The sequence below is a fragment of the Salmo salar genome, chromosome 05, assembly GCF_965601325.2.
Source record: "Salmo salar chromosome 05, fSalSal1, whole genome shotgun sequence".
Classification (NCBI taxonomy): Eukaryota; Metazoa; Chordata; class Actinopteri; order Salmoniformes; family Salmonidae; genus Salmo; species Salmo salar.
Genome location: NC_138295.1, coordinates 11017079 through 11044107, shown reverse-complemented (window position 1 = coordinate 11044107; position 27029 = coordinate 11017079). Strand labels below are relative to the sequence as shown.

Genomic DNA, 27029 nt, shown 5'->3' with positions numbered 1-27029 from the left:
ATTTCAAAGTTGCCATGGAAAGTGTACCATAATAGTAGTGACCACAATCGTTCGGTTTTCCACAGAAGAAGACTCGTTGGCGACCACCTGTTGTTCTAACAAATTTACTAATCGCTGGTACTCGTTCCAGTATCCAATCTGAAACAGAGAAAACACAGGTTAGCATAGCAACCATAGAATTAGAATGAGTTCTATTCTTCTAATTCTATGTTAACAGCATTCCCTGTGTTCGACCATCCACCCACAACCCCCTCCCTCCCCTCCACTATATACAGTGTATAAACAGTTAAGTAGGAATATTTTAGTAACACATTATAACTGCTTATATGTGCTTATAACAGATAATTACACATTATAATTGCTTATATGTGCTTAATAACACATAATACATTGTTACATGTGCTTAATAACACATTATACATTCTTATACAGTATGTGCGTAACAACACATTATAAATGCTTATATGTGCTTATAACAAGTAATAACACATTATTTGCTTTTTTATTCGCGTGAAATGTACTCCAATAATAAAACAGAGCAGCCTTATAGATACTGGAGGCGAAGCCTAAATCTACTGTCAATCCTCCGGTGTATCAGAGTAGCAGACAGCTGGTCTAGTTTAAAGCCTACACAGGTTTTAGGGTAAATAATTGATATTGGGTTCTGTGAATTGAATACACACTCAGTAATGAATCATAATGTTCCAGGTCTGCTCAGACGCCTGCCTCTCTGCACTGCAGGTCTACTATCTTAATTTGATCCCTCTGTTCCACAGAGAATTTTCCTGCGAGCAGCAGGAAATGCAAATTCTAGCCATCTAAGATTTGTAATTTCCTCTTTAAAATGTCAGACTTGATTTATCCGAACAAAGCATGTATCAACACCTACAAAAATGTCCATTAATTATAAAAAGAATTGTACTCACGCTCAAAACCATGTGAAGGAAATAACCCAAGGAGGTTGAGATAATTATGGTTAACATAATTATGCCACATTGGGTTATTCCTTCACATTGTTTTGAGTGCAAGTAGGTTTTGAACTCTACAGATATTTTCTGCCTTTCATTCTAGCCTGAGCGCAAACCCTCATATTGGCTATCTACATTAATTATAATCCACATAATAATTCACATTTCCTGTAGCTGCATGATTATTTTCCTGCTGTAGCAAACTGGGTCAAATTGAGATTCTACATATATATGTATTCCTGCCCCTGCAGCTATATACTATTATACTATTATACTGCTGTTTAGTACATCAATACCTTCTACTGCAGCTATATACTATTATACTATTATACTGCTGTTTAAGTAGTACATCAATACCTTCTACTGCAACTATATACTATTATACTGCTGTTTCAGTTGTACATCAACACCTTCTACTGCAGCTATATACTATTATATTGCTGTTAAGTTGTACATCAATACCTTCTACTGCAGCTATATACTATTATACTGCTGTTTAAGTTGTACATCAATACCTTCTACTGCAACTATATACTATTATACTGCTGTTTAAGTTGTACATCAATATCTTCTACTGCAGCTATATACTATTATACTATTATACAGCTGTTTAAGTTGTACATCAATACCTTCTACTGCAGCTATATACTATTATACTGCTGTTTAAGTTGTACATCAATACCTTCTACTGCAACTATATACTATTATATTGCTGTTTAAGTTGTACATCAATATCTTCTACTGCAGCTATATACTATTATACTATTATACTGCTGTTTAAGTTGTACATCAATACCTTCTACTGCAGCTATATACTATTATACTGCTGTTTAAGTTGTACATCAATATCTTCTACTGCAGCTATATACTATTATACTGCTGTTTAAGTTGTACATCAATACCTTCTACTGCAGCTATATACTATTATACTGCTGTTTAAGTTGTACATCAATACCTTCTACTGCAACTATATACTATTATACTGCTGTTTCAGTTGTACATCAATATCTTCTACTGCAGCTATATACTATTATACTATTATACTGCTGTTTAAGTTGTACATCAATACCTTCTACTGCAGGTATATACTATTATACTTCTGTTTAAGTTGTACATCAATATCTTCTACTGCAGCTATATACTATTATACTATTATACTGCTGTTTAAGTTGTACATCAATACCTTCTACTGCAGCTATATACTATTATACTGCTGTTTAAGGTGTATATCAATACCTTCTACTGCAACCATATACTATTATACTGCTGTTTAAGTTGTACATCAATACCTTCTACTGCAGCTATATACTATTATACTATTATACTGCTGTTTCAGTTGTACATCAATACCTTCTACTGCAGCTATATACTATTATACTGCTGTTTAAGTTGTACATCAAAACCTTCTACTGCAGCTATACACTATTATACTATTATACTGCTGTTTAAGTTGTACATCAATACCTTCTACTGTAGCTATATAGTATTATACTGCTGTTTAAGTTGTACATCAATACCTTCTACTGCAGCTATATACTATTCTTGTGATCAAGACAAAGGAGCTGATCGTGGACTACAGGAAAAGGCGGGCCGAACATGCCCCATTCAAATCAACGGGGTAGAGGTGGAGAGGGTCGAGAGTTTCAAGTTCCTTGGTATCCACATCACCAACAAACTGCCATGGTCCAAACATACCAAGAAAGTTGTGAAGAGGGCACGACAACACATTTTCCACCTCAGCAGACTGAAAAGATTTGGCATGGGTCCCCAGATCCTCAAAAGGTTATACAGCTGCACCATCGAGAGCACCCTGACTGGTTGCATCATCACTTTGTATGGCAACCTGCTCTTCATCTGACCACAAGGCGCACTACAGAGGGTAGTGCGTACGGCCCATGAAATCAATGGGGCCAAGCTTCCTGCAATCCAGGACCTACGTATATAATAGACGTGTCAGAGGAACAGGTTGGTGTACAGGTGGGGGACCTACTGGTTGGTGTACAGTTGGGGGACCTACTGGTTGGTGTACAGGTGGGGGACCTACTGGTTGGTGTACAGGTGAGGGACCTTCTGGTTGGTGTACAGGTGGGAGACCTACTGGTTGGTGTACAGGTCTGAGACCTACTGGTTGGTGTACAGGTGGGGGACCTTCTGGTTGGTGTACAGGTGGGGGACCTACTGGTTGGTGTACAGGTGGGGGACCTACTGGTTGGTGTACAGGTGAGGGACCTTCTGGTTGGTGTACAGGTGAGGGACCTACTGGTTGGTGTACAGGTGGGGGACCTTCTGGTTGGTGTACAGGTGGGGGACCTACTGGTTGGTGTACAGGTCTGAGACCTACTGGTTGGTGTACAGGTGGGAGACCTACTGGTTGGTGTACAGGTGGGAGACCTACTGGTTGGTGTACAGGTGGAAGACCTACAGGTTGGTGTACAGGTGGGAGACCTACTGGTTGGTGTACAGGTCTGAGACCTACTGGTTGGTGTACAGGTGGGAGACCTACTGGTTGGTGTACAGGTGGGAGACCTACAGGTTGGTGTACAGGTGGGAGACCTACTGGTTGGTGTACAGGTGGGAGACCTACTGGTTGGTGTACAGGTGGGAGACCTACTGGTTGGTGTACAGGTGGGAGCCCTACTGGTTGGTGTACAGGTGGGGGACCTACTGGTTGGTGTACAGGTGGGAGACCTACTGGTTGGTGTACAGGTGGGAGACCTACTGGTTGGTGTACAGGTGGGAGACCTACTGGTTGGTGTACAGGTGGGAGCCCTACTGGTTGGTGTGCAGGTGGGGGACCTACTGGTTGGTGTACAGGTGGGAGACCTACTGGTTGGTGTACAGGTGGGAGACCTACTGGTTGGTGTACAGGTGGGGGACCTACTGGTTGGTGTAGAGCTGAATGGTTTCTATGTAGTGAACTACATTTGACCAGCAGGGTAGTGTATAGTGTATCAGGGTAGTGAATAGTGTAGCAGGGTAGTGTATAGTGTAGCAGGGCAGTGTATAGTGTAGCAGGGTAGTGTATAGTGTAACAGGGTAGTGAATAGTGTAGCAGGGAAGTGTGTAGTGTAACAGGGTAGTGTATAGTGTATCAGGGTAGTGTATAGTGTAGCAGGGCAGTGTATAGTGTAGCAGGGTAGTGTATAGTGTAGCAGGGTAGTGTATAGTGTAACAGGGTAGTGTATAGTGTAGCAGGGTAGTGTATAGTGTATAGTGCAGCAGGGTAGTGTATAGTGTAACAGGGTAGTGTATAGTGAATAGTGTATCAGGGTAGTGTATAGTGTAACAGGGTAGTGTATAGTGTAACAGGGTAGTGTATAGTGTATCAGGGTAGTGTATAGTCTATCAGGGTAGTGTATAGTGTAACAGGGTAGTGTATAGTGTAGCAGGGTAGTGAATAGTGTATCAGGGCAGTGTATAGTGTATCAGGGTAGTGTATAGTGTAACAGGGTAGTGTATAGTGTAGCAGGGTAGTGTATAGTGTAGCAGGGTAGTGTATAGTGTAACAGGGTAGTTAATAGTGTAGCAGGGTAGTGTATAGTGTAGCAGGGTAGTGTATAGTGTAACAGGGTAGTGTATAGTGTAGCAGGGTAGTGTATAGTGTAACAGGGTAGTGTATAGTGAATAGTGTAGCAGGGTAGTGTATAGTGTAACAGGGTAGTGTATAGTGTATCAGGGTAGTGTATAGTGTAGCAGGGTAGTGTAACAGGGTAGTGTATAGTGTAGCAGGGTTGTGTAACAGGGTAGTGTATCAGGGTAGTGTATAGTGTATCAGGGTAGTGTATAGTGTATAGTGTAGTAGGGTAGTGTATAGTGTAACAGGGTAGTGTATAGTGTAGCAGGGTAGTGTATAGTGTAACAGGGTAGTGTAGGGTGTATAGTGTAGCAGGGTAGTGTAACAGGGTAGTGTATCAGGGTAGTGTATAGTGTAGCAGGGTAGTGTATAGTGTATCAGGGCAGTGTATAGTGTATCAGGGTAGTGTATCGTGTAACAGGGTAGTGTATAGTAATCAGGGTAGTGTATAGTGTATAGTGTAGCAGGGTAGTGTATAGTGAAGCAGGGAAGTGCATAGTGTATCAGGGTAGTGTATAGTGTATCAGGGTAGTGTGTAGTGTATCAGGGTAGTGTGAAGTGTAACAGGGTAGTGTAAAGTGTAACAGGGTAGTGTTTAGTGTATAGTGTAACATTGAAGTGTATAGTGTATAGTGTAACAGGGTAGTGTACAGTGTAGCAGGGTAGTGTATAGTGAAGCAGGGAAGTGCATAGTGTATCAGGGTAGTGTATAGTGTATCAGGGTAGTGTGTAGTGTATCAGGGTAGTGTGAAGTGTAACAGGGTAGTGTATAGTGTATCAGGGTAGTGTTTAGTGTATAGTGTAACATTGAAGTGTATAGTGTATAGTGTAACAGGGTAGTGTATAGTGTAACAGGGTAGTGTATAGTGTAACAGGGTAGTGTATAGTGTATCAGGGTAGTGTTTAGTGTATAGTGTAACAGGGTAGTGTATAGTGTATCAGGGTAGTGTATAGTGTATCAGGGTAGTGTATAGTGTAACAGGGTAGTGTATAGTGTATAGTGTAGCATGGTAGTGTATACTGTAGTAGGTAGTGTATAGTGTAGGGTAGTGTATAGTGTAACAGGGTAGTGTATAGTGTATCAGGGTAGTGTATAGTGTATCAGGGTAGTGTATAGTGTAACAGGGTAGTGTATAGTGTATAGTGTAGCATGGTAGTGTATAGTGTAGTGGGTAGTGTATAGTGTAGCAGGGTAGTGTAGCAGGGTAGTGTATAGTGTAACAGGGTAGTGTATAGTGTAACAGGGTAGTGTATAGTGTAGTGGGTAGTGTATACTGTAGTAGGTAGTGTATAGTGTAGCAGGGTAGTGTAGCAGGGTAGTGTATAGTGTAGCAGGGTAGTGTATACTGTAGTAGGTAGTGTATAGTGTAGGGTAGTGTATAGTGTAACAGGGTAGTGTATAGTGTATCAGGGTAGTGTTTAGTGTATAGTGTAACAGGGTAGTGTATAGTGTATCAGGGTAGTGTATAGTGTATAGTGTAACAGGGTAGTGTATAGTGTATCAGGATAGTGTATAGTGTATAGTGTAGCAGGGTAGTGTATAGTGAAGCAGGGAAGTGTATAGTGTATCAGGGTAGTGTATAGTGTATAGTGTATCAGGGTAGTGTATAGTGTATCAGGGTAGTGTATAGTGTAACAGGGTAGTGTATAGTGTATAGTGTAACAGGGTAGTGTATAGTGTATCAGGGTAGTGTATAGTGTATCAGGGTAGTGTATAGTGTAACAGGGTAGTGTGTAGTGTATAGTGTAGCAGGGTAGTGTATAGTGTAGTGGGTAGTGTATAGTGTAGCAGGGTAGTGTAGCAGGGTAGTGTATAGTGTAACAGGGTAGTGTATAGTGTAGTGGGTAGTGTATACTGTAGTAGGTAGTGTATAGTGTAGCAGGGTAGTGTAGCAGGGTAGTGTATAGTGTAGCAGGGTAGTGTATAGTGTATAGCGTAGCAGGGTAGTGTATAGTGTAACAGGGTAGTGTATAGTGTAGCAGGGTAGTGTCTCCTGTAGTAGGTAGTGTATAGTGTAGCAGGGTAGTGTATAGTGTAACAGGTTAGTGTATAGTGTATCAGGGTAGTGTATAGTTTAGCAGGGTAGTGTATAGTGTAACAGGGTAGTGTATAGTGTAGCAGGGTAATGCTGTGACAGTAAAGTCTGTTTTGGTGTGTGTGTGTGTGTGTGTGTGTGTGTGTGTGTGTGTGTGTGTGTGTGTGTGTGTGTGTGTGTGTGTGTGTGTGTGTGTGTGTGTGTATTTGTCTGAGGGGTTTGACTGCTGTGAGAGTCAAGCTTCAGTCTCCTATGAAACATCAGGGAAAGTCATCAGATCACACTACATTACTTGAGACACACCACTGTAACCTGCCGCCACCCCTCGTACCAGCTCTCTCACCGCAGTCACCCCTCGTACCAGCCCTCTCACTGCAGTCACCCCTCGTACCAGCCCTCTCACCGCAGTCACCCCTCGTACCAGCCCTCTCACCGCAGTCACCCCTCGTACCAGCCCTCTCACCGCAGTCACCCCTCGTACCAACCCTCTCACCGCAGTCACCCTTCGTACCAGCTCTCTCACCGCAGTCACCCCTCGTACCAGCCCTCTGACCGCAGTCACCCCTCGTACCAGCCCTCTCACCGCAGTCACCCCTCGTACCAGCTCTCTCACCGCAGTCACCCCTCGTACCAGCCCTCTCACCGCAGTCACCCCTCGTACCAGCCCTCTCACCGCAGTCACCCCTCGAACCAGCTCTCTCACCGCAGTCACCCCTCGTACCAGCTCTCTCACCACCGTCACCCCTAAAACCAGCCTTCTCTCACCACCATCACCCCTCATACCAGCCCTCTCTCACCACCGTCAACCCTCATACCAGCCCTCTCTCACCACCATCACCCCTCATACCAGCTCTCTCGCACCACCATCACCACCGTCACCCCTCATACTAGCCCTTTCTCACCACCGTCATTACCATCACCCCTCATACCAGCCCTCTCTCACCACCATCACCACCCTTCATACCAGCCCCCTCTCACCTCTATAACCTGTCATTGTCTGCCTGGGATTGGGGCTTCATTGCCATGACCCAAAGTGACAATCTATCTCTATGTCTGCCTCAGTCTCTCTCTCTCTCTCTCTCTCGCTGATGCTCTCTCTCTCTCTCTCATGCTCTCCATCTCTCATGTGCTCTCTCTCATGTGCTCTCTCTCTCTCTCTGGTGCTCTCTCTCTGGTGCTCTCTGGTGCTCTCTCTCTCTGGTGCTCTCTCTCTCTGGTGCTCTCTCTCTCTCTGGTGCTCTCTCTCTCTCTGGTGCTCTCTCTCTCTCTGGTGCTCTCTCTCTATCTGGTGCTCTCTCTCTCTCTGGTGCTCTCTCTCTGGTGCTCTCTCTCTCTCTCTCTCTCTCTCTCTCTCTCTTTCTTTCCTCCTCCTGTCTCTATCCGGCTGTGAGGGGTTAGACACCAGGGCTGTGGGGCGTTAATTGGTGGTATATGAGATATGGAAGGCAGCCAGCAGGTTTGACTACACACCGTGCAGTGATCTAAGCTCACAGTCATCTATCACTGTCACGTGTTAGATGAAATGGCTCCTAGCCAGGGTTGGAACTGGTTCATGTAAAAGAACAAAGTTATTTGAGGAACAGAACCCGAACCGGAAACCAAAGTGATCTATACTGTTCCGGAACAGAACCATTATTTAAAAGCATTACAACTGGTTAATAACGTTAGCATCAGTTACTGAAGCCCCTCCCCTCTGAAGCATAGGTTACTGTAGCCCCTCCCCAATGAAGCATAGGTTACTGTAGCCCCTTCCCAATGAAGCATAGGTTACTGTAGCCCCTCCCCTCTGTAGCATAGGTTACTGTAGCCCCTCCCCAATGAAGCATAGGTTACTGTAGCACCTCCCCAATGAAGCATAGGTTACTGTAGCCCCTCCCCAATGAAGCATAGGTTACTGTAGCCCCTCCCCAATCAAGCATAGGTTACTGTAGCCCCTCCCCTCTGTAGCATAGGTTACTGTAGCCCCTCCCCAATGAAGCATAGGTTACTGTAGCCCCTCCCCAATGAAGCATAGGTTACTGTAGCCCCTCCCCAATGAAGCATAGGTTACTGTAGCCCCTCCCCTCTGTAGCATAGGTTACAGTAGCCTACTGTCGAAGTTACAAACATAATTCAGAAATTAGGGAGAGATGCTTAATTAGAGAACAATGAATTCACTTGTTCATTGGTAGTTTTTCAATGCTCTCTCGTCACCCGCAGTTGCATCTCTCACCCTACACTGTGACTGACAGCACAGTGTGTGTGTTTGTCTTTCATGATTAAACCATGCTGTTACGGCAAAATACAATTTGCTCTTAACGTCTTTCCAATACAGCACATTGACTTGGTACCAGTGCCCCCTGTATATAGCCTCGTTATTGTTATTATTATTGTGTTACTTTTTATTATTACTTTTTATTTTAGCCCACTTTGTAAATATTTTCTTCTTCTTGAACTGTGCTATTGGTTAAGGGCTTGTAAGTAAGAATTTCACGGTAAAGTCTACACTTGTTATATTCTGCGCATGTGGCAAATACAGTTTGATTTGATTTGATTAAATTGCTTACCCGCTCCATAGCAAACTGTTTAGAAAGGAACAGAAAGGAACAATATAAACTGGTCATTTTTTGGGGGGGGGGGGGGGTTCGAACCCGGTTCAGAACTTTATTTTTCTGGTCGGAACAGTGGAATGGAATGAAAAAATAATGGTTCTGTTCAGAACTAAATGATTGGAAAATAATTTTGGATCCATCCGCTGGCACCTACAGACATACGTTAAAATCCTCAACCTGTCAGATAGGAGAACTGTCATAATTCATAACCAATGACAGGAATAAATAAGGAACTAAACTCTAACGGCTTACTGAAGTTCATCCTGTTGTGATGTAGACAATTTCTGAACAAAATGAGATTTAAAAGCTGTGTCGGTATGGAGTTATAGAGAGAGCTGTAGATGGATGTGCACGTGAGTGCCTGCACCTTTTTGGGCCCCCCTGTCCTCATCTCATAGACGTCTATAGTGTAGTTGGACCTCCGGCCATAGCTGTCAAACTGGATGTTCCCCGTCATCCCCTGGACCTGGACCTGAACCGCGGGACAGTAAAACACAGAGACAAAACACACAGAACAACGTGTAATACAGACTGCCAAGTTATTATCAAAACACACAGAACAACGTGTAATACAGACTGCCAAGTTATTATCAAAACACACAGAACAACGTGGAATACAGACTGCCAAGTTATTATCAAAACACACAGAACAACGTGGAATACAGACTGCCAAGTTATTATCAAAACACACAGAACAACGTGTAATACAGACTGCCAAGTTATTATCAAAACACACAGAACAACGTGGAATACAGACTGCCAAGTTATTATCAAAACACACAGAACAACGTGGAATACAGACTGCCAAGTTATTATCAAAACACACAGAACAACATGGAATACAGACTGGCAAGTTATTATCAAAACACACAGAACAACGTGTAATACAGACTGCCAAGTTATTATCAAAACACACAGAACAACGTGTAATACAGACTGCCAAGTTATTATCAAAACACACAGAACAACGTGGAATACAGACTGCCAAGTTATTATCAAAACACACAGAACAACGTGGAATACAGACTGCCAAGTTATTATCAAAACACACAGAACATGGAATACAGACTGCCAAGTTATTATCAAAACACACAGAACAACGTGTAATACAGACTGCCAAGTTATTATCAAAACACACAGAACAACGTGTAATACAGACTGCCAAGTTATTATCAAAACACACAGAACAACGTGGAATACAGACTGCCAAGTTATTATCAAAACACACAGAACAACGTGGAATACAGACTGACAAGTTATTATCAAAACACACAGAACAACGTGGAATACAGAAAGCCAAGTTATTATCAAATTTGGAAATGGCTGGTATTAGGAAATGGCAGGTATTCACAGAGATTGAATCGTTGGCGTTAATCAAATGATGGAACTGATAGGCTTTAATAAAATATGTGGGTTTATGTTAATGAGAATGAGAGTCTCTTTGTATTTCAGAGAGCTGAGCTGAGGGGGAGAGAATTTCACTATGAGAGGTCTGTGAGAGGACATCTGGGAGGCAGAGGAAGGAGGAGATTAGTCTCTTTTTATACGTTTCTATATCTCTCTCTCTGCCCCCTCTTTCTATAGCTCTCTATCTCTCTATCTGCCCCCTCTTTCTATAGCTCTCTATCTGCCCCCTCTTTCTATAGCTCTCTATCTCTCTATCTGCCCCCTCTTTCTATAGCTCTCTATCTCTCTCTGCCCCCTCTTTTTATAGCTCTCTATCTCTCTCTCTGCCTCCTCTTTCTATAGCTCTCTATCTCTCTCTCTGCCCCCTCTTTCTATAGCTCTCCATCTCTCTCTCTGCCCCCTCTTTCTATAGCTCTCTATCTCTCTATCTGCCCCCTCTTTCTATAGCTCTCTCTCTCTCTGCCCCTTCTTTCTATAGATCTCTCTATCTGCCCCCTCTTTCTATAGCTCTCTATCTCTCTCTCTGCCCCCTCTTTCTATAGCTCTCTATCTCTCTCTCTGCCACCTCTTTCTATAGCTCTCTATCTCTCTCTCTGCCACCTCTTTCTATAGCTCTCTATCTCTCTCTCTGCCCCCTCTTTCTATAGCTCTCTATCTCTCTCTCTGCCACCTCTTTCTATAGCTCTCTATCTCTCTCTCTGCCCCCTCTTTCTATAGCTCTCTATCTCTCTCTCTGCCCCTTCTTTCTATAGATCTCTCTCTCTGCCCCCTCTTTCTATAGCTCTCTCTCCTCTCTCTCTGCCCCCTCTTTCTATAGCTCTCTATCTCTCTCTCTGCCCCCTCTTTCTATAGCTCTCTATCTCTCTATCGGCCCCCTCTCTATCGCACTTGCTCTTCGTTTCTCTGTCTCGGTTTCTCAATCTTACAAGTCTCACTCTTATCGTCTCCATCTCTCTCACTACTTCCCCTGTCTGTCTGTCTCTGTCTGTCTGTCTGTCTGTCTGTCTGTCTGTCTGTCTGTCTGTCTGTCTGTCTGTCTGTCTGTCTGTCTGTCTGTCTGTCTGTCTGTCTGTCTGTCTGTCTGTCTGTCTGTCTGTCTGTCTGTCTGTCTGTCTGTCTGTCTGTCTGTCTGTCTGTCTGTCTGTCTGTCTGTCTGTCTGTCTGTCTGTCTGTCTGTCTGTCTGTCTGTCTGTCTGTCTGTCTGTCTGTCTGTCTGTCTGTCTATCTATCTATCTCTCTCCTCCCTACCTACCTACCTCCATCTCTCTCACTACTTCCCCCGTCTATCTATCTATCTCTCTCTCTCCTCCCTACCTACCTACCTCCATCTCTCTCACTACTTCCCCCATCTATCTATCTATCTCTCCTACCTACCTACCTACCTCCATCTCTCTCACTACTTCCCCCGTCTATCTATCTATCTCTCTCTCTCCTCCCTACCTACCTACCTCCATCTCTCTCACTACTTCCCCCGTCTATCTATCTATCTCTCCTACCTACCTACCTACCTCCATCTCTCTCACTACTTCCTCCGTCTATCTCTCTCTCTCTCTCCTCTCTACCTACCTCCTTCCTTCTACCGCTCTTCTCCCTACTGCCATCCTCTCTCTCTACCTCCCTCCCCATCTGTCCCTCTTTCTGTCCATCTCTATCTTACCATTTTGAGAGCTCTCTCGATGTCGATGCCCTGGCTCCATGGCACGGCAGGGTTGGCCAGACAGTCTCCTGCGCCCCCTCGCCGTGACACGTCTACGCGTTGGCGCCGCAAATACCGGAACGCCTCCGCGATCACCAGGATTGCATCGTGGGTCAGAGCTGACGTGTACTGCCGAGGACAAGAGTGTTCAGGGGGATCACAAGAGATCTCCAGAAATCACAAGAGAGATCATGGGAGACTAACCAACATGGTTGGCAAACAATACATCATTCATTTATTTTTTCAAAAGTGCCCTGTGAGAAATTCTGAGAATTTCACTGAAGAGTTGAAACACATCGATACAACGATCGCACTGTCCCACACGTTGTTAAGGCAACCCTCGGGCCAATTGAAACTTTTTTTGCACTAACACAGTAAATGATCTATCCTGTTGCCTAGTCACTTTACAACTACCTACATGTACAGTACATAGCTACCTCAATTACCTCGTACATCGATACATTGAATCGGTACTGGTACTCCCTGTATATGGCCATGTTATTTACTACTTCCTGTAAATAGACATGTATTTTCTACTCCCTGTATATAGCCTTGTTACATTCTACTCCCTGTATATACCATGTTATTTACTACTTCCCGTATATAGCCATGTTATTTACTACGTCCTGTATAAATCCATGTTATTTCAACGTCCTATATATTAACATGTTATTTTCTACGTCATATATATATATATATTATTTTCTACTTCCTGTATTTTAACATGTTATTTACTACTTCCTATACATGTTATTTTCTACTTCATATATATGTATATATATATGTATATACATTATGTTTTACTTCCTGTATTTAAACATGTTATTTACTACTTCCTGTATATAGCCATGTTATTTTCTACTCCATGTATACAGACATGTTATTTACTACTTCCTGCATATAGCCATGTTATTTACCACTTCCTGTATATAGCCATGTTATTTACTACTTCCACGTTATTTACTAGTTCCTTTATATATATACATTATATTTTCTACTTCATATATATATATATATATATATATATATATATATATATATATATATATATATATATATAACTGAGACATAAACTGAACAAGTTCCACAGACATGTGACTAACAGAAATGGAATAATGTGTCCCTGAACAAAGGCGGGGAATGGCCCTAGACCTCACCCTCCGATCCAACAGGTCCCAGACATGCTCAATGGGATTGAGATCTGGGTTCTTCGCTAGCCATGGCGGAACACTGACATTCCTGTCTTGCAGGAAATCATGCATAGAATGAGCAGTATAACTGGTGGCATTGTCATGCTGGAGGGTCATGTCAGGATGACCTTGCAGGAAGGGTACCACATGAGGGAGGAGGATGTCTTCTCTAACGCACAGTGTTGAGATTGCCTGCAATGACAACAAGCTCAGTCCGATGATGCTGTGACACACCGCCCCAGACCATGACAGACCCTCCACCTCCAAATCGATCCCGCTCCAGAGTACAGGCCTCGGTGTCACGCTCATTCATTCAACAATAAATGCGAATCCGACAATCACCCCTGGTGAGACAAAACCGCGACTCGTCAGTGAAGAGCACTTTTTGCCAGTCCTGTCTGGTCCAGCGACGGTGGGTTTGTGCTGGTGATTGTCCGGTTAGGAACTGCCTTACAGTTCTCAGACCAGCCTCTCTCAGCCTATAGAGGACAGTCTGAGCACTGAAGGAGGGATTGTGCATTCCTGGTGTAACTCGGGCAGTTCTTGTTGCCATCCTGTACCTGTCCCACAGGTGTGATGTTCAGATGTACCGATCCACGTGTTGTTACAGTCTGCCACTGCGAGGGCGATCAGCTGTCTGTCCTGTCTCCCTGTAGCGCTTAGGCGTCTCACAGTACGGACATATATACATGATATTTTCTACTTTCTACTTCCTGGCCACATCTGTAGTCCTCATGCCTCCTTGCAGCATGCCTACGGCACGTTCACACAGACGAGCAAGGACCTTGGGCATATTTCTTTTGGTGTTTTTCAGTCTGTAGAAAGGTCTCTCCTAAGTTTTCATAACTGTGACCTTAATTGCCTACCGTCTGTAATGTTATTTACTTCTTCCTATATATAGACATGTTATTTTCTACTTCCTATAGATAGCCATTTCATTTTGACTTGTTATTTGTTTCACTGTGTATTTATTCCTCGTGTTACTTGTTCAGTTTGTATTGGATTTTTTATCTTATCTTTTTATTTAACCTTTATTTAACTAGGCAAGTCAGTTAAGAACAAATTCTTATTTTCAATGACGGCCTAGAAACAGTGCCTTGTTCAGAGGCAGAAGGATAGATTTGTATCATGTCAGCTCGGGGATTTGAACTTGCAACCTTTCGGTTACTACAAAGCTACAAAGCATCTGACAAATATAATTTGATTTGATATATACATTTTAGTGAATTTCTATAGCGCACTCCTTGGGACAATCAGTGTGTTTTTGTAAATACCAGTTCTCTATGACAAGACGCATCATTCACCCAAGTTTTGTCAAAATCGGGCCAGTGCTGTCTGTGATGTTGCGTGTGACTAACGTACAAATGTGCTAACGGACAGAGACAGTTCCACAGTTCCTTCCCCGATTTCATCATGGGGGACAATTAAGTGTAATTTTAAACCCATTTCTTCCTTGATCATTGTTTAATTAGATGTACATTGAAGCTGTGCTATAACCTTGCTTCACATCTGCCTATCAATATATCCATCGTTGGGGAAGGGAAGGAGAGAAATGAAAAAAGAAAGAGAATGGGAGTGACATACTGAGAGGAGAAGAAGCGAGAAGAGAGGAGAAGGAGAGGAAACGAAAGTGAGATGAGAGGAGAAGGAGAGGAAACGAAAGTGAGATGAGAGGAGAAGGAGAGGAAACGAAAGTGAGATGAGAGGAGAAGGAGAGGATACGAAAGTGAGATGAGAGGAGAAGGAGAGGAAACGAAAGTGAGATGAGGGGAGAAGGAGAGGAAACGAAAGTGAGAAGAGAGGAGAAGGAGAGGAAATGAAAGTGAGAAGAGAGGAGAAGGAGAGGAAACGAAAGTGAGAAGAGAGGAGAAGGAGAGGAAACGAAAGTGAGAAGAGAGGAGAAGGAGAGGATACGAAAGTGAGATGAGAGGAGAAGGAGAGGATACGAAAGTGAGATGAGAGGAGAAGGAGAGGAAACGAAAGTGAGAAAGGAATGTGAGAAGAAAGAGAATGCGAGAGTGACAGAGGCTGAGAGGAGGACAGGAGGGAGAGCTCTCTATCCAAAAGAAGAGATGGATACATTCAGTTTTGCATACATAACAGTACATCATGAAAGCCTTGGCTGCTGTTCTGTAGTCTGCAGTAGATACCTTGAGCGGGGTGTTCTTGGCCTCTGGGAATTCCCTTTCATCCAGTCTCTCCCAGCGCTGTAGGAACTGCTGAACGATGGGGTTCTCAGGGCTCACTATCTGGAAGCCTGATATGTTGGCCCCGCCTAGGAAGACCTTGTCCAAGCTCACATTGGAGAAACCCTAAGATCAGAGAGAGAGGAGGGAGGGATGGATGGATGGAGACAGGGAGAGAAGGATGGAGGGAGAGAGGCAGGGGGAGAGACAGAGAGAGAGGGGGAAGGGATGGACGGAGAGAGGCAGGGGGAGAGACAGAGAGAGAAACAGAGAGACAGAGGGAGAGAGACAGACAGAGAGACAAAGAGAGGTAGAGAGACAAAGAGAGAAACAGAGGGCGAGAGACAAAGAGAGAAACAGAGTGAGAGAGACAGAGGGACAGAGGGAGAGAGAAATAGAGGAAGAGAGGGAAAGGGACAGAGGGAGAGAAACAGAGGGTGAGAGACAGAGAAACAGAGGGCGAGAGACAAAGAGAGAAACAGAGTGAGAGAGACAGAGGGACAGAGAAATAAAGGGAGAGAGGGAAAGGGACAGAGGGAGAGAGACAGAGGGAGAGAGACAGAGAGAGAAACAGAGGGAGAGAAACAGAGAGAGAAACAGAGAGAGAGATAGAGACAGAGAAACAGAGGGAATTCAGGGTCCAAAAGCATAAAGTTTCCAAGAAAATGTTAAAGGAATCACCTTAAAAGTGTGTTTTGGGATTTGCAAACCTCCTCCCTGAATGTTGCACGAGGAAGGATGTCATAAATCTAGCTACTCAATTTAACTCAGTGAAGAGTATTAGACCCTACAAGGTAGTCAATAGTCACAGAAAGGAATAACATTTTATTTTCAGCCATAATAAAATGGAGGCCTATGTTTCTTTGTCAAGATGATGTGAACAGTGTCTCTTCTACATACAGTACTGCGCAACGGAATTAAGATATGGTACAACAACACAACAACACGCTTTCCCCTGGTTGACGGCTCAGTCCGTCCGCCCTGAGAATCAAACGTATTGTAATGTATTCTGACAAGCCGGCGGCTCCAACTGCCGTCAAATTACACGGTGCCTCCTGGAGTCATGTCAGAGTGAGCTTTCTTTTCATGGTCAAATTGCTAGTTTCAGAGTACAGCGTCGTGTTATGGAGTACAAGGGCATGTGTCCGTGACTTATGCATAATGGGGGCTTTTAAAGTCAGAGACACAGTGGAGAGAGAACAACAGGACAGGAGAAGAGAGGAGAGGAGAGGAGAGGAGAGGAGAGGAGAGGAGAGGAGAGGAGAGGAGAGGAGAGGAGAGGAGAGGAGAGGAGAGGAGAGGAGAGGAGAGGAGAGGAGAGGAGAGGAGAGTGGAGGGGAATGAGAGGGGAGAGGAAAGGAGAGGAGAGGGCTGGCCCATGCTCTCATCTTAATAATACAGGAGTCAACCTGAAACTACAAGTTTCCACTTTATCCCTCTGATGACAGCAGATCAGACACTATATCCAAATGGTTGAAAAGTACTGTAATGAAAACTAGATGTCACTATGTCCCTCCCCTATGACGTTCTTCTCCAATGCGTTTTGAGATGGAGGCAAGGAAATAGGAGGCAAGGAATCAAGGAAATATTGAGAAAGGTTGCCCTACTGTTTCTAGGAATTTAGCAGATGTTATTGAGAGTGTAGAGAAATGCTAGTGTTCCTAGCTCTGTCACTGCAGTAATATTTATCAATACCCAAATATCTATAAAGTAAAATAATGGAATAATGATATATAGAAATATTAGGAAAAAGCAATGTCGGAATACAGAGTGTATGTATATATATATATATATATATATATATATATATACATATATACAGTTGAATGTGTATATATATATATATATATATATATATACAGTTGAAGTCAGAAGTTTACATACACTTAGGTTGGAATCATTAAAATTTGTTTTTCAATCACTCCACCAATTTCTTGTTAACAAACTATAGTTTTGGCAAGTCGGTTAGGACATCTACTTTGTGCATGACACAAGTAATTTTTCCATCAATTGTTTACAGACAGATTGTTTCACTTATAATTCACAGTATCACAATTCCAGTGGGTCAGAAGTGTACATACACCAAGTTGACTGTGCCTTTAAACAGCTTGGAAAATTCCAGAAAATGATGTCATGGCTTTAGAAGCTTCTGATAGGCTAATTGACATCATTTGAGTCAATTGGAGGTGTACCAGTGGATGTATTTCAAGGCCAACTTCAAACTCAGTGCATCTTTGCTTGACATCATGGGAAAATCTAAAGAAATCAGCCAAGACCCCAGGAAAAAAGTGTAGACCTCCACAAGTCTGGTTCATCATTGGGAGCAATTTCCAAATGCCTGAACGTACCACATTCATCTGTACACACAATAGTACGCAAGTATAAACACCATGGGATCACGCAGCCGTCATACCGCTCAGGAAGGAGACGCGTTCTGTCGCCTAGAGATGAACGTACTTTGGTGCAAAAAGTGCAAATCAATCCCAGAACAACAGAAAAGGACCTTGTGAAGATGCTGGAGGAAACAGGCACAAAATGATCTATATCCACAGTAAAACGAGTCCTATATCGACATAACCTGAAAGGCCGCTCAACAAGGAAGAAGCCACTGCTCCAAAACCGCCATAAAAAAGCCAGTCTACGGTTTGCAACTGCACATGGGGACAAAGATCGTACTGTTTGGAGAAATGTCCTCTGCTCTGATGAAACAAAAATAGAACTGTTTGGCCATAATGACCATCATTATGTTTGGAGGAAAAAGGGGGAGGCTTGCAAGCCAAAGAACACCATCCCAACCGTGAAGCACGGGGGTGGCAGCAACATGTTGTGGGGGTGCTTTGCTGCAGGAGGGACTGGTGCACATCACAAAATAGATGGCATCATGAGGAGGAAGATTATGTGGATATATTGAAGCAGAATCTCAAGACATCAGTCAGGAAGTTAAGTCTTCCAAATGGACAATGACCCCAAGCATACTTCCAAAGTTGTGGCAAAATGGCTTAAGGACAACAAAGTCAAGGTGTTGGAGTGGCCATCACAAAGCCCTGACATCAATCCTATAGAACATTTGTGGGCAGAACTGAAAAAGCATTTGCAAGCAAGGAGGCCTACAAACCTGACTCAGTTACACCAGCTCTGTCAGTAGGAATGGGCCAAATTTCACCCAAATTATTGTGGGAAGCTTGTGGAAGTCTATCTGAAACGTTTGACCCAAGTTAAATCATTGAAAGGCAATGCTACCAAATACTAATTGAGTGTGTGTAAACTTCTGACCCACTGGAAATGTGATGAAATAAATAAAAGCTGAAATAAATTATTTTCTCTACTATTATTCTGACATTTCACATTCTTAAAATAAAGTGGTGATCCTAACTGACCTAAAACATGGCACTTTTACAAGGGTTAAATGTCATAAATGTATTTGGCTAAGGTGTATGTAAACTTTCGACTGTCATCTGCATACAGTACCAGACAAAAGTTTGGACACACCTACTCATTCAAGGGTTTTCTTTATTTTTACTATTTCTACATTGTAGAATAGTCGTGAGGACAGCAAAACTATGAAATAACATATATGGAATCATGTAGTAACTAGAAAAGTGTTAAACAAATCAAAATATATTTTTGATTTTAGTTTCTTCAAAGTAGCCACCCTTTGCCTTGATGACAGCTTTGAACACTCTTGGCACTCTCTCAACCAGCTTCATGAGGTAGTCACCTGGAATGCATTTTTAAAAGTTAATTTGTGGAATTTCCTTTCTTCTTAATCCGTTTGAGCCAATCAGTTGTGTTGTGACAAGGTAGGGGTGGTATACAGAATATATCCCTATTTGGTAAAAGTCCAAGTCCAAATTATGGCAAGAACAGCTCAAATAAGCTATGATGAAATTGGCTCTCATGAGGACCGCCACAGGAAAGGAATACCCAGAGTTACCTCTGCTGCCAAGGATAAGTTAATTAGAGTTAACTGCACCTCAGCTTTGTTGGTACCACTTTGAGGTTTTTTTAGAATCCAAGGCACTTAACCAGCATGGCTACAATAGCATTCTGCGGCAATACGCCATTCCATCTGGTTTGGGCTTAGTGGGACTATCATTTGTTTTTCTACAGGACAATGACCCAACACACCTCCAGGCTGTGTAAGGGCTATTTGACCAAGACGGAGAGTGATGGAGTGCTGCATCAGATGACCTGGCCTCCACAATCACCCAACCTCAACCCAATTGAGAGGTTTTGGGATTTGTTGGACCGCAGAGTGAAGGAAAAGCAGCCAACAAGTGCTCAGCATACGTGGGAACTCCTTCAAGACTGTTGGAAAAACATTCCTCATGAAGCTGGTTGAGAGAATGCCAAGTGCTCAAACCTGTCATCAAGGCAAAGGGTGATTACTTTGAAGAATATTAATTCTACAATATATTTTGATTTACCACTTTTTTGGTTACCACATGATTCCATATGTGTTATTTCATAGTTTTGATGTACAATGTAGATAACAGTAAAAATTAAGAAAAACCCTTGAGGTGTAGGTGTGCCCAAACTTTTGACTGGTACTGTATATTGACTCACCAGGTTAGACAGGATGTAGTGGTATCCACGGGCGTTCTTCCCCAGAGAGACCACCTGTAGGAGAGATCAATACAAAGGTGAGCCAACCAGTGTTGACTGAGCTGTGTCATGGGGTGTAGGGTGAAGTTGCCCCTATACGCTGATTTTGGGTCAGTTTAGCATTTCCTCCACTAATGGTTAAGGTTAGGATTGGGGGGAGGCTCATATTAAATCTGTTGCTAGGGGAAACATCACCCCAGAGCTAGTCAATCATGATACAGGCTAGTCAATCATGATACAGGCTAGTCAGTCATGATACAGGCTAGTCAATCATGATACAGGCTAGTCAGTCATGATACAGGCTAGTCAGTCATGATACAGGCTAGTCAGTCATGATACAGGCTAGTCAGTCATGATACAGGCTAGTCAGTCATGATACAGGCTAGTCAATCATGATACAGGCTAGTCAATCATGATACAGGCTAGTCAGTCATGATACAGGCTAGTCAGTTGTAATCTCTAAATCACAAGCCATACTAAAATGCATTTGTGAATACAGCATGGTCAGACAGTTCGTTTCTGGTAACAGAACAAATTAGTCAGCACATAGTAACTTCTGATTTAGCTGTACTTTAATTAATGCAAACACGTGTGTGGTAAATATGTCGTTCGTATACGGTCTCTCTGTGACACCTCGCAGGGCAAAACAGAGAAGAGAACAACACCTCCTTTGTTCTCTCTTTTATTCTCTGACAGAGTTAGTTCCCGCTCAATGCTGGCCTGTCAGAGGGAGGAGGAGCGTGGTTTAAACTTGCTCCTCCTGTCGTCGGCGTGCAGGCTGATCCCAGCGTCGTGACGCACTTCCTGTTGCCGGTTGTAGTTCTTCTTGTCTTCAACAGTTGATTTACTCGTAGTTTATGTGCTTTGCATAGCTTCCCCAGTATATTATATAAGTTATGCATACAAATAGCCAGTTCAACCCTAACACTAGTCAATCATGATACAGGCTAGTCAATCATGATACAGGCCAGTCAGTCATGATACAGGCTAGTCAATCATGATACAGGCTAGTCAATCATGATACAGGCTAGTCAGTCATGATACAGGCCAGTCAGTCATGATACAGGCCAGTCAGTCATGATACAGGCTAGTCAATCATGATACAGGCTAGTCAATCATGATACAGGCTAGTCAGTCATGATACAGGCTAGTCAATCATGATACAGGCTAGTCAGTCATGATACAGGCTAGTCAATCATGATACAGGCTAGTCAATCATGATACAGGCCAGTCAGTCATGATACAGGCTAGTCAGTTGTAATCTCTAAATCACAAGCCATACTAAAATGCATTTGTGAATACAGCATGGTCATTATGAGGTCTGATATTTCTGATTGAGAGCCCACCCCCAGACTGACACAGGCAGCCACAGTGTCGGAGTCTGGATGGATGCAATGACGAGATTGACAAACACGTCTCAGTTTTCATCAGCGTTCTGCAAACACGCCAACGCACATTCCACAACGGAATCACACGACAACATGAGTCCACGTGTCACAGTTGTTGTCGGTGAATGAGGACCAAAATGCAGCAGGTACGTGAATGCTCATCTTGATTTTTAATTATTTTCAAAACGAACATACAAAACACAAAAACACGAACGATCAACAAAATAAACAGTCTGGTAAGGCACAAGGCTATACACAGAATAATCACCCACAAATCACACATACAAACACACCCTAATATATGGAACTCTCAATCAAAGGCAGATAGACAACACCTGCCTTCAACTGAGAGTCCCAACCCCAATCAACCAAACATAGAAACACACAACCTAGACTAACCATAGAATACTAAACATAAACCAAAACCCGGAATTACTAAATTAAACACCCTTTACACAAACACACCACCCCGAACCACAGAAAACAAATACCCCCTGCCACGCCCTGACCAAACTACAAAACAATTAACCTTATATACTGGCCAGGACGTGACAGTACCCCCCCCTAAAAGGTGCTACCCCAGAAGCACCTTAACAAAAAATAACCCCAAGCAACACCAACAAAAAGTCCCCTTTTCTAAAGGGAGGGAAGGGAGGGTGGCTGCCGTCAACGACGGCACTGTGCTACACCCCCCCTCCCCAACCCACCTATTTCTGGAGGTGGCTCTGGCTCCGGCCGTTCCAGGCTGTCGGGCCACTCTGGCTTCGCCGGGGGGCAGTCGGGGCAGTCTGGCAATTCGGGAGAGTCTGGGCAGTCTGGCAATTCGGGACAGTCTGGGCAGTCTGGCAATTCGGGACAGTCTGGGCAGTCTGGCAATTCGGGACAGTCTGGGCAGTCTGGCAATTCGGGACAGTCTGGGCAGTCTGGCAATTCGGGACAGTCTGGGCAGTCTGGCAATTCGGGACAGTCTGGGCAGTCTGGCCACTCCGGCAGTTCAGGGCAGTCTGGCCACTCCGGCAGTTCAGGGCAGTCTGGCCACTCCGGCAGTTCAGGGCAGTCTGGCCACTCCGGCAGTTCAGGGCAGTCTGGCCACTCCGGCAGTTCAGGGCAGTCTGGCCACTCCGGCAGTTCAGGGCAGTCTGGCCACTCCGGCAGTTCAGGGCAGTCTGGCCACTCCGGCAGTTCAGGGCAGTCTGGCCACTCCGGCAGTTCAGGGCAGTCTGGCCACTCCGGCAGTTCAGCGCAGTCTGGCCACTCCGGCAGTTCAGCGCAGTCTGGCCACTCCGGCAGTTCAGCGCAGTCTGGCCACTCCGGCAGTTCAGCGCAGTCTGGCCACTCCGGCAGTTCAGCGCAGTCTGGCCACTCCGGCAGTTCAGCGCAGTCTGGCCACTCCGGCAGTTCAGCGCAGTCTGGCCACTCCGGCAGTTCAGCGCAGTCTGACCTCTCTGGCGACTGTTGACTGGCGGGCAGCTCTGACGACTGTTGACTGGCGGGCAGCTCTGACGATGACTGTTGACTGGCGGGCAGCTCTGACGATGACTGTTGACTGGCGGGCAGCTCTGACGATGACTGTTGACTGGCGGGCAGCTCTGACGATGACTGTTGACTGGCGGGCAGCTCTGACGATGACTGTTGACTGGCGGGCAGCTCTGACGATGACTGTTGACTGGCGGGCAGCTCTGACGATGACTGTTGACTGGCGGGCAGCTCTGACGATGACTGTTGACTGGCGGGCAGCTCTGACGATGACTGTTGACTGGCGGGCAGCTCTGATGATGACTGTTGACTGGCGGGCAGCTCTGATGAAGACTGTTGACTGGCGAGGCTGGGTTGACGCACTTGTAGCCTGGTGCGTGGTGCTGGTACTGGGATTACCAGATTATGTACACGCACCTCCAGGCTAGTGCGGGGAGCGGGAACAGGACGAGTCGGACTGGGTTGACGCACTTCCGGGTCCGCACGAGAGACAGGAGCTGGAAACCCAGGGCTATGGAGGCGCACAGCCGGTCTAGATCTTACCTCCTGCACAACCCGCCTTGGCTGGATGGAACTAGTAGCCCTGTACGAGCGGGGTGCTCGTACAGGGCAGACTGGGCTGTGCAGGGGCCTGATGGTAGCCGTGCGTAGAGCGGGAGTTGGGTAGCCTGGTCCTCGGAGGCGTACCGGCGACCAGATGCGCTGCGCAGGCATCCTCCTACCAGGCTGGATGCCCGCTCTAGCACGGCACCTGCGAGGGGCTGGAATAACGCGCACCGGACTGTGCGTGCGTATGGGTGAGATAGTGCGCTCCTCAGCGAAACATAGCGCTCTCCACCCCATACGCTCCTCCATATAACCACGAGTAGCTGGCTTCCGGCTCTTCTTACGCCTAGCCAAACTACCCGTGTGCCCCCCCCCAAAATTTTCTTGGGGGTGCCTCTCGTGCTTCTCCTTCAGCGCGTACTTGGCCTCGTACCACCGCCTCTCTGCCTTGGCTGCCTCAATTTCCTCCTGCGGGCGTCGATAATCCCCAGCCTGATGCCAGGGTCCGGCCCCGTCCAGAACTTCCTCCCAAGTCCACTTCTCCCGCCAGTCCAACTCGAACTCCGTCTGCTCCTTCCTCTGCTGCTTGGTCCTTTGGTGGTGGGTGATTCTGTCACGGTTGTTGTCGGTGAATGAGGACCAAAATGCAGCAGGTACGTGAATGCTCATCTTGATTTTTAATTATTTTCAAAACGAACATACAAAACACAAAAACACGAACGATCAACAAAATAAACAGTCTGGTAAGGCACAAGGCTATACACAGAATAATCACCCACAAATCACACATACAAACACACCCTAATATATGGAACTCTCAATCAAAGGCAGATAGACAACACCTGCCTTCAACTGAGAGTCCCAACCCCAATCAACCAAACATAGAAACACACAACCTAGACTAACCATAGAATACTAAACATAAACCAAAACCCGGAATTACTAAATTAAACACCCTTTACACAAACACACCACCCCGAACCACAGAAAACAAATACCCCCTGCCACGCCCTGACCAAACTACAAAACAATTAACCTTATATACTGGCCAGGACGTGACACCACGCTAGAACTAGTGTGTCAGAACATGTTCTGAGTCCAGACCCATTCGCTAAACAAACAGTCAATGTAGCCAGTAGATTTCTCCGGCCTTAAGTAGCTTGTTCTTTACTTCTACTGATTCAAACCAACCTCTTGTGGTTTACATCTGGCTTTTTTCATTTTCTCTCTGCAGAATCAAGTGACAGAAAATGATATATGTTTTCAATTTAGAGAAGTCGATTCTCTGGTGACGCATTGTATAGGCAGCCCACTTCCCAGCAGACACATGATGAGAGGGGGAACTAAGAGGGACAGCTGATCACCCATTTCCCACATCCCCAGGCATTCTTCACTCAGCCATCACTGAAGCTGTGTGTTGTTATTAAACAGATTTTCATCCAATTTCAGAAAAAACACTCAACTATTTAATTCCTTTTAGTCCTTCTGATCTCTTAACAGAACTAGTCATGCCTACATACCGTAAAGAAGAGGGCCTCTAAAATTATCTCAACATTTCTGCTATGCGATGGGCTGACCACACCCATTGCCACACTCCCTGCCACGCCCCATGCCACACCCCCTGCCACACCCATTGCCACGCCCCCGGACACGCCCCCGGTCACACCCCCTGCCACACCCATTGTCACGCCCCATGCCACGCCCCATGCCACGCCCCCCTGCCACGCCAACCATCTAAGCCCCTTTTTGATGCAGAACAATGCCTGGTATTTGGGTATTCAGAACCAGAAACAGCACAATAGGAGATAAACATACTACTGTGATACTCATCATGTCTATTGTTAATATCTGTCAAAATCATCAAGTAGTGAAAGTCTGATTTAGGACCCAACTCTTTTTGCCGAAGTTCAAAATCCAACACAAAATGGTTGTGAGAGAACAGGACCCTGGTCAGAAGTAGTTTCACCCTATTCCCTATGGGCCCTGGTCAAAAGTAGTTTCACCCTATTCCCTATGGGCCCTGGTCAAAAGTAGTGCACCCTATTCCCTATGGGCCCTGGTCAAAAGTAGTGCACCCTATTCCCTATGGGCCCTGGTCAAAAGTAGTGCACCCTATTCCCTATGGGCCCTGGTCAAAAGTAGTGCACCCTATTCCCTATGGGCCCTGAGCAAAAGTAGTGCACCCTGTTCCCTATGGGCCCTGGTCAAAAGTAGTGCACCCTATTCCCTATGGGCCCTGGTCAAGAGTAGTGCACTATATAGGGAATAGGGTGCCAATGAGAGCGTCCTTGACCTTTGGCTCTAGTCTGGAGGTTTTGGCCACCACCCACACCTCCACCCTGTGATCCCCTTGGCTACAACACTAGACCTGCAGGCCTCCTTACACCTGCCCCAGCGCTGGCTACAACACTAGACCTGCAGGCCTCCTTACACCTGCCCCAGCTACAACACTAGACCTGCAGGCCTCCTTACACCTGCCCCAGCGCTGGCTACAACACCAGACCTGCAGGCCTCCTTACACCTGCCCCAGCGCTGGCTACAACACTAGACCTGCAGGCCTCCTTACACCTGCCCCAGCGCTGGCTACAACACTAGACCTGCAGGCCTCCTTACACCTGCCCCAGCGCTGGCTACAACACTAGACCTGCAGGCCTCCTTACACCTGCCCCAGCGCTGGCCAGAGAAGCAGCCAGCACCCTGCTTCCGACCTGGCACACACCTCTAAGACACAGCAAACTTGGGCTGGGGCACAGCGACAATCTAATGACCCAGAGGTACTGTTGGAGGCACTGAAACAGGCCCCCGACCAACAGAACACAGCCCTCCCAGTGTTTCCCCTACATAGAGATAATTAGGCGGAGTTCAGACAAGGCCCTGGAGGTAAGTGGACAGGATGAGGCAGGTGGACACACTTCCTAGTTGTCAGGATAGGCAGAACATGGATTTGAACAGTACAAAGGCTCTAACTGTGTCACAGCATTCTTCGTCTTCAGATGAAATAGAAAAGTCCTCATCAGAAAAAGTAGACCAATACGCAGCCGAGGTCATGTGCAGGCTCATCTTGACGTTTATTTATTTTCAAAATGAATACCAAAATAACAAAACACTAGAACAACAACAACAACAACAACAACAACAACAACAACAACAACAACAACAAACAGTCTGGCAACGCATAAAGCTCAACACAGAACAATCACCCACAAATAACAAACACAGACACACCCTAATATATGGGACTCTCAATCAAAGGCAGATAGACAACACCTGCCTTCAACTGAGAGTCCCAACCCCAATTAACCAAACCTAGAACCAGACATACTAGACTAAACATAGAATACCTGAAAACCAAACAGTGCCCAAAAA

At 45.0% G+C, this 27029-nt stretch overlaps 1 protein-coding gene across 2 annotated transcripts in view; it reads right to left on the bottom strand.

Moving 5' to 3' along the window:
- LOC106604216 (glutamate receptor 3) overlaps window positions 1-27029 on the bottom strand; it is a 334651-nt gene that overhangs the window by 105283 nt on the left and 202339 nt on the right. For both annotated transcript variants that reach the window (XM_045717884.2, XM_045717883.2), the window contains exons 5-9: window positions 20215-20268; window positions 15613-15774; window positions 12234-12401; window positions 9537-9641; window positions 28-138 (exon numbers count right to left, since the gene is read on the bottom strand). In XM_045717884.2, the coding sequence (XP_045573840.1) occupies window positions 28-138; window positions 9537-9641; window positions 12234-12401; window positions 15613-15774; window positions 20215-20268 (600 nt within the window). The remainder of the gene's footprint in view (window positions 1-27; window positions 139-9536; window positions 9642-12233; window positions 12402-15612; window positions 15775-20214; window positions 20269-27029) is intronic.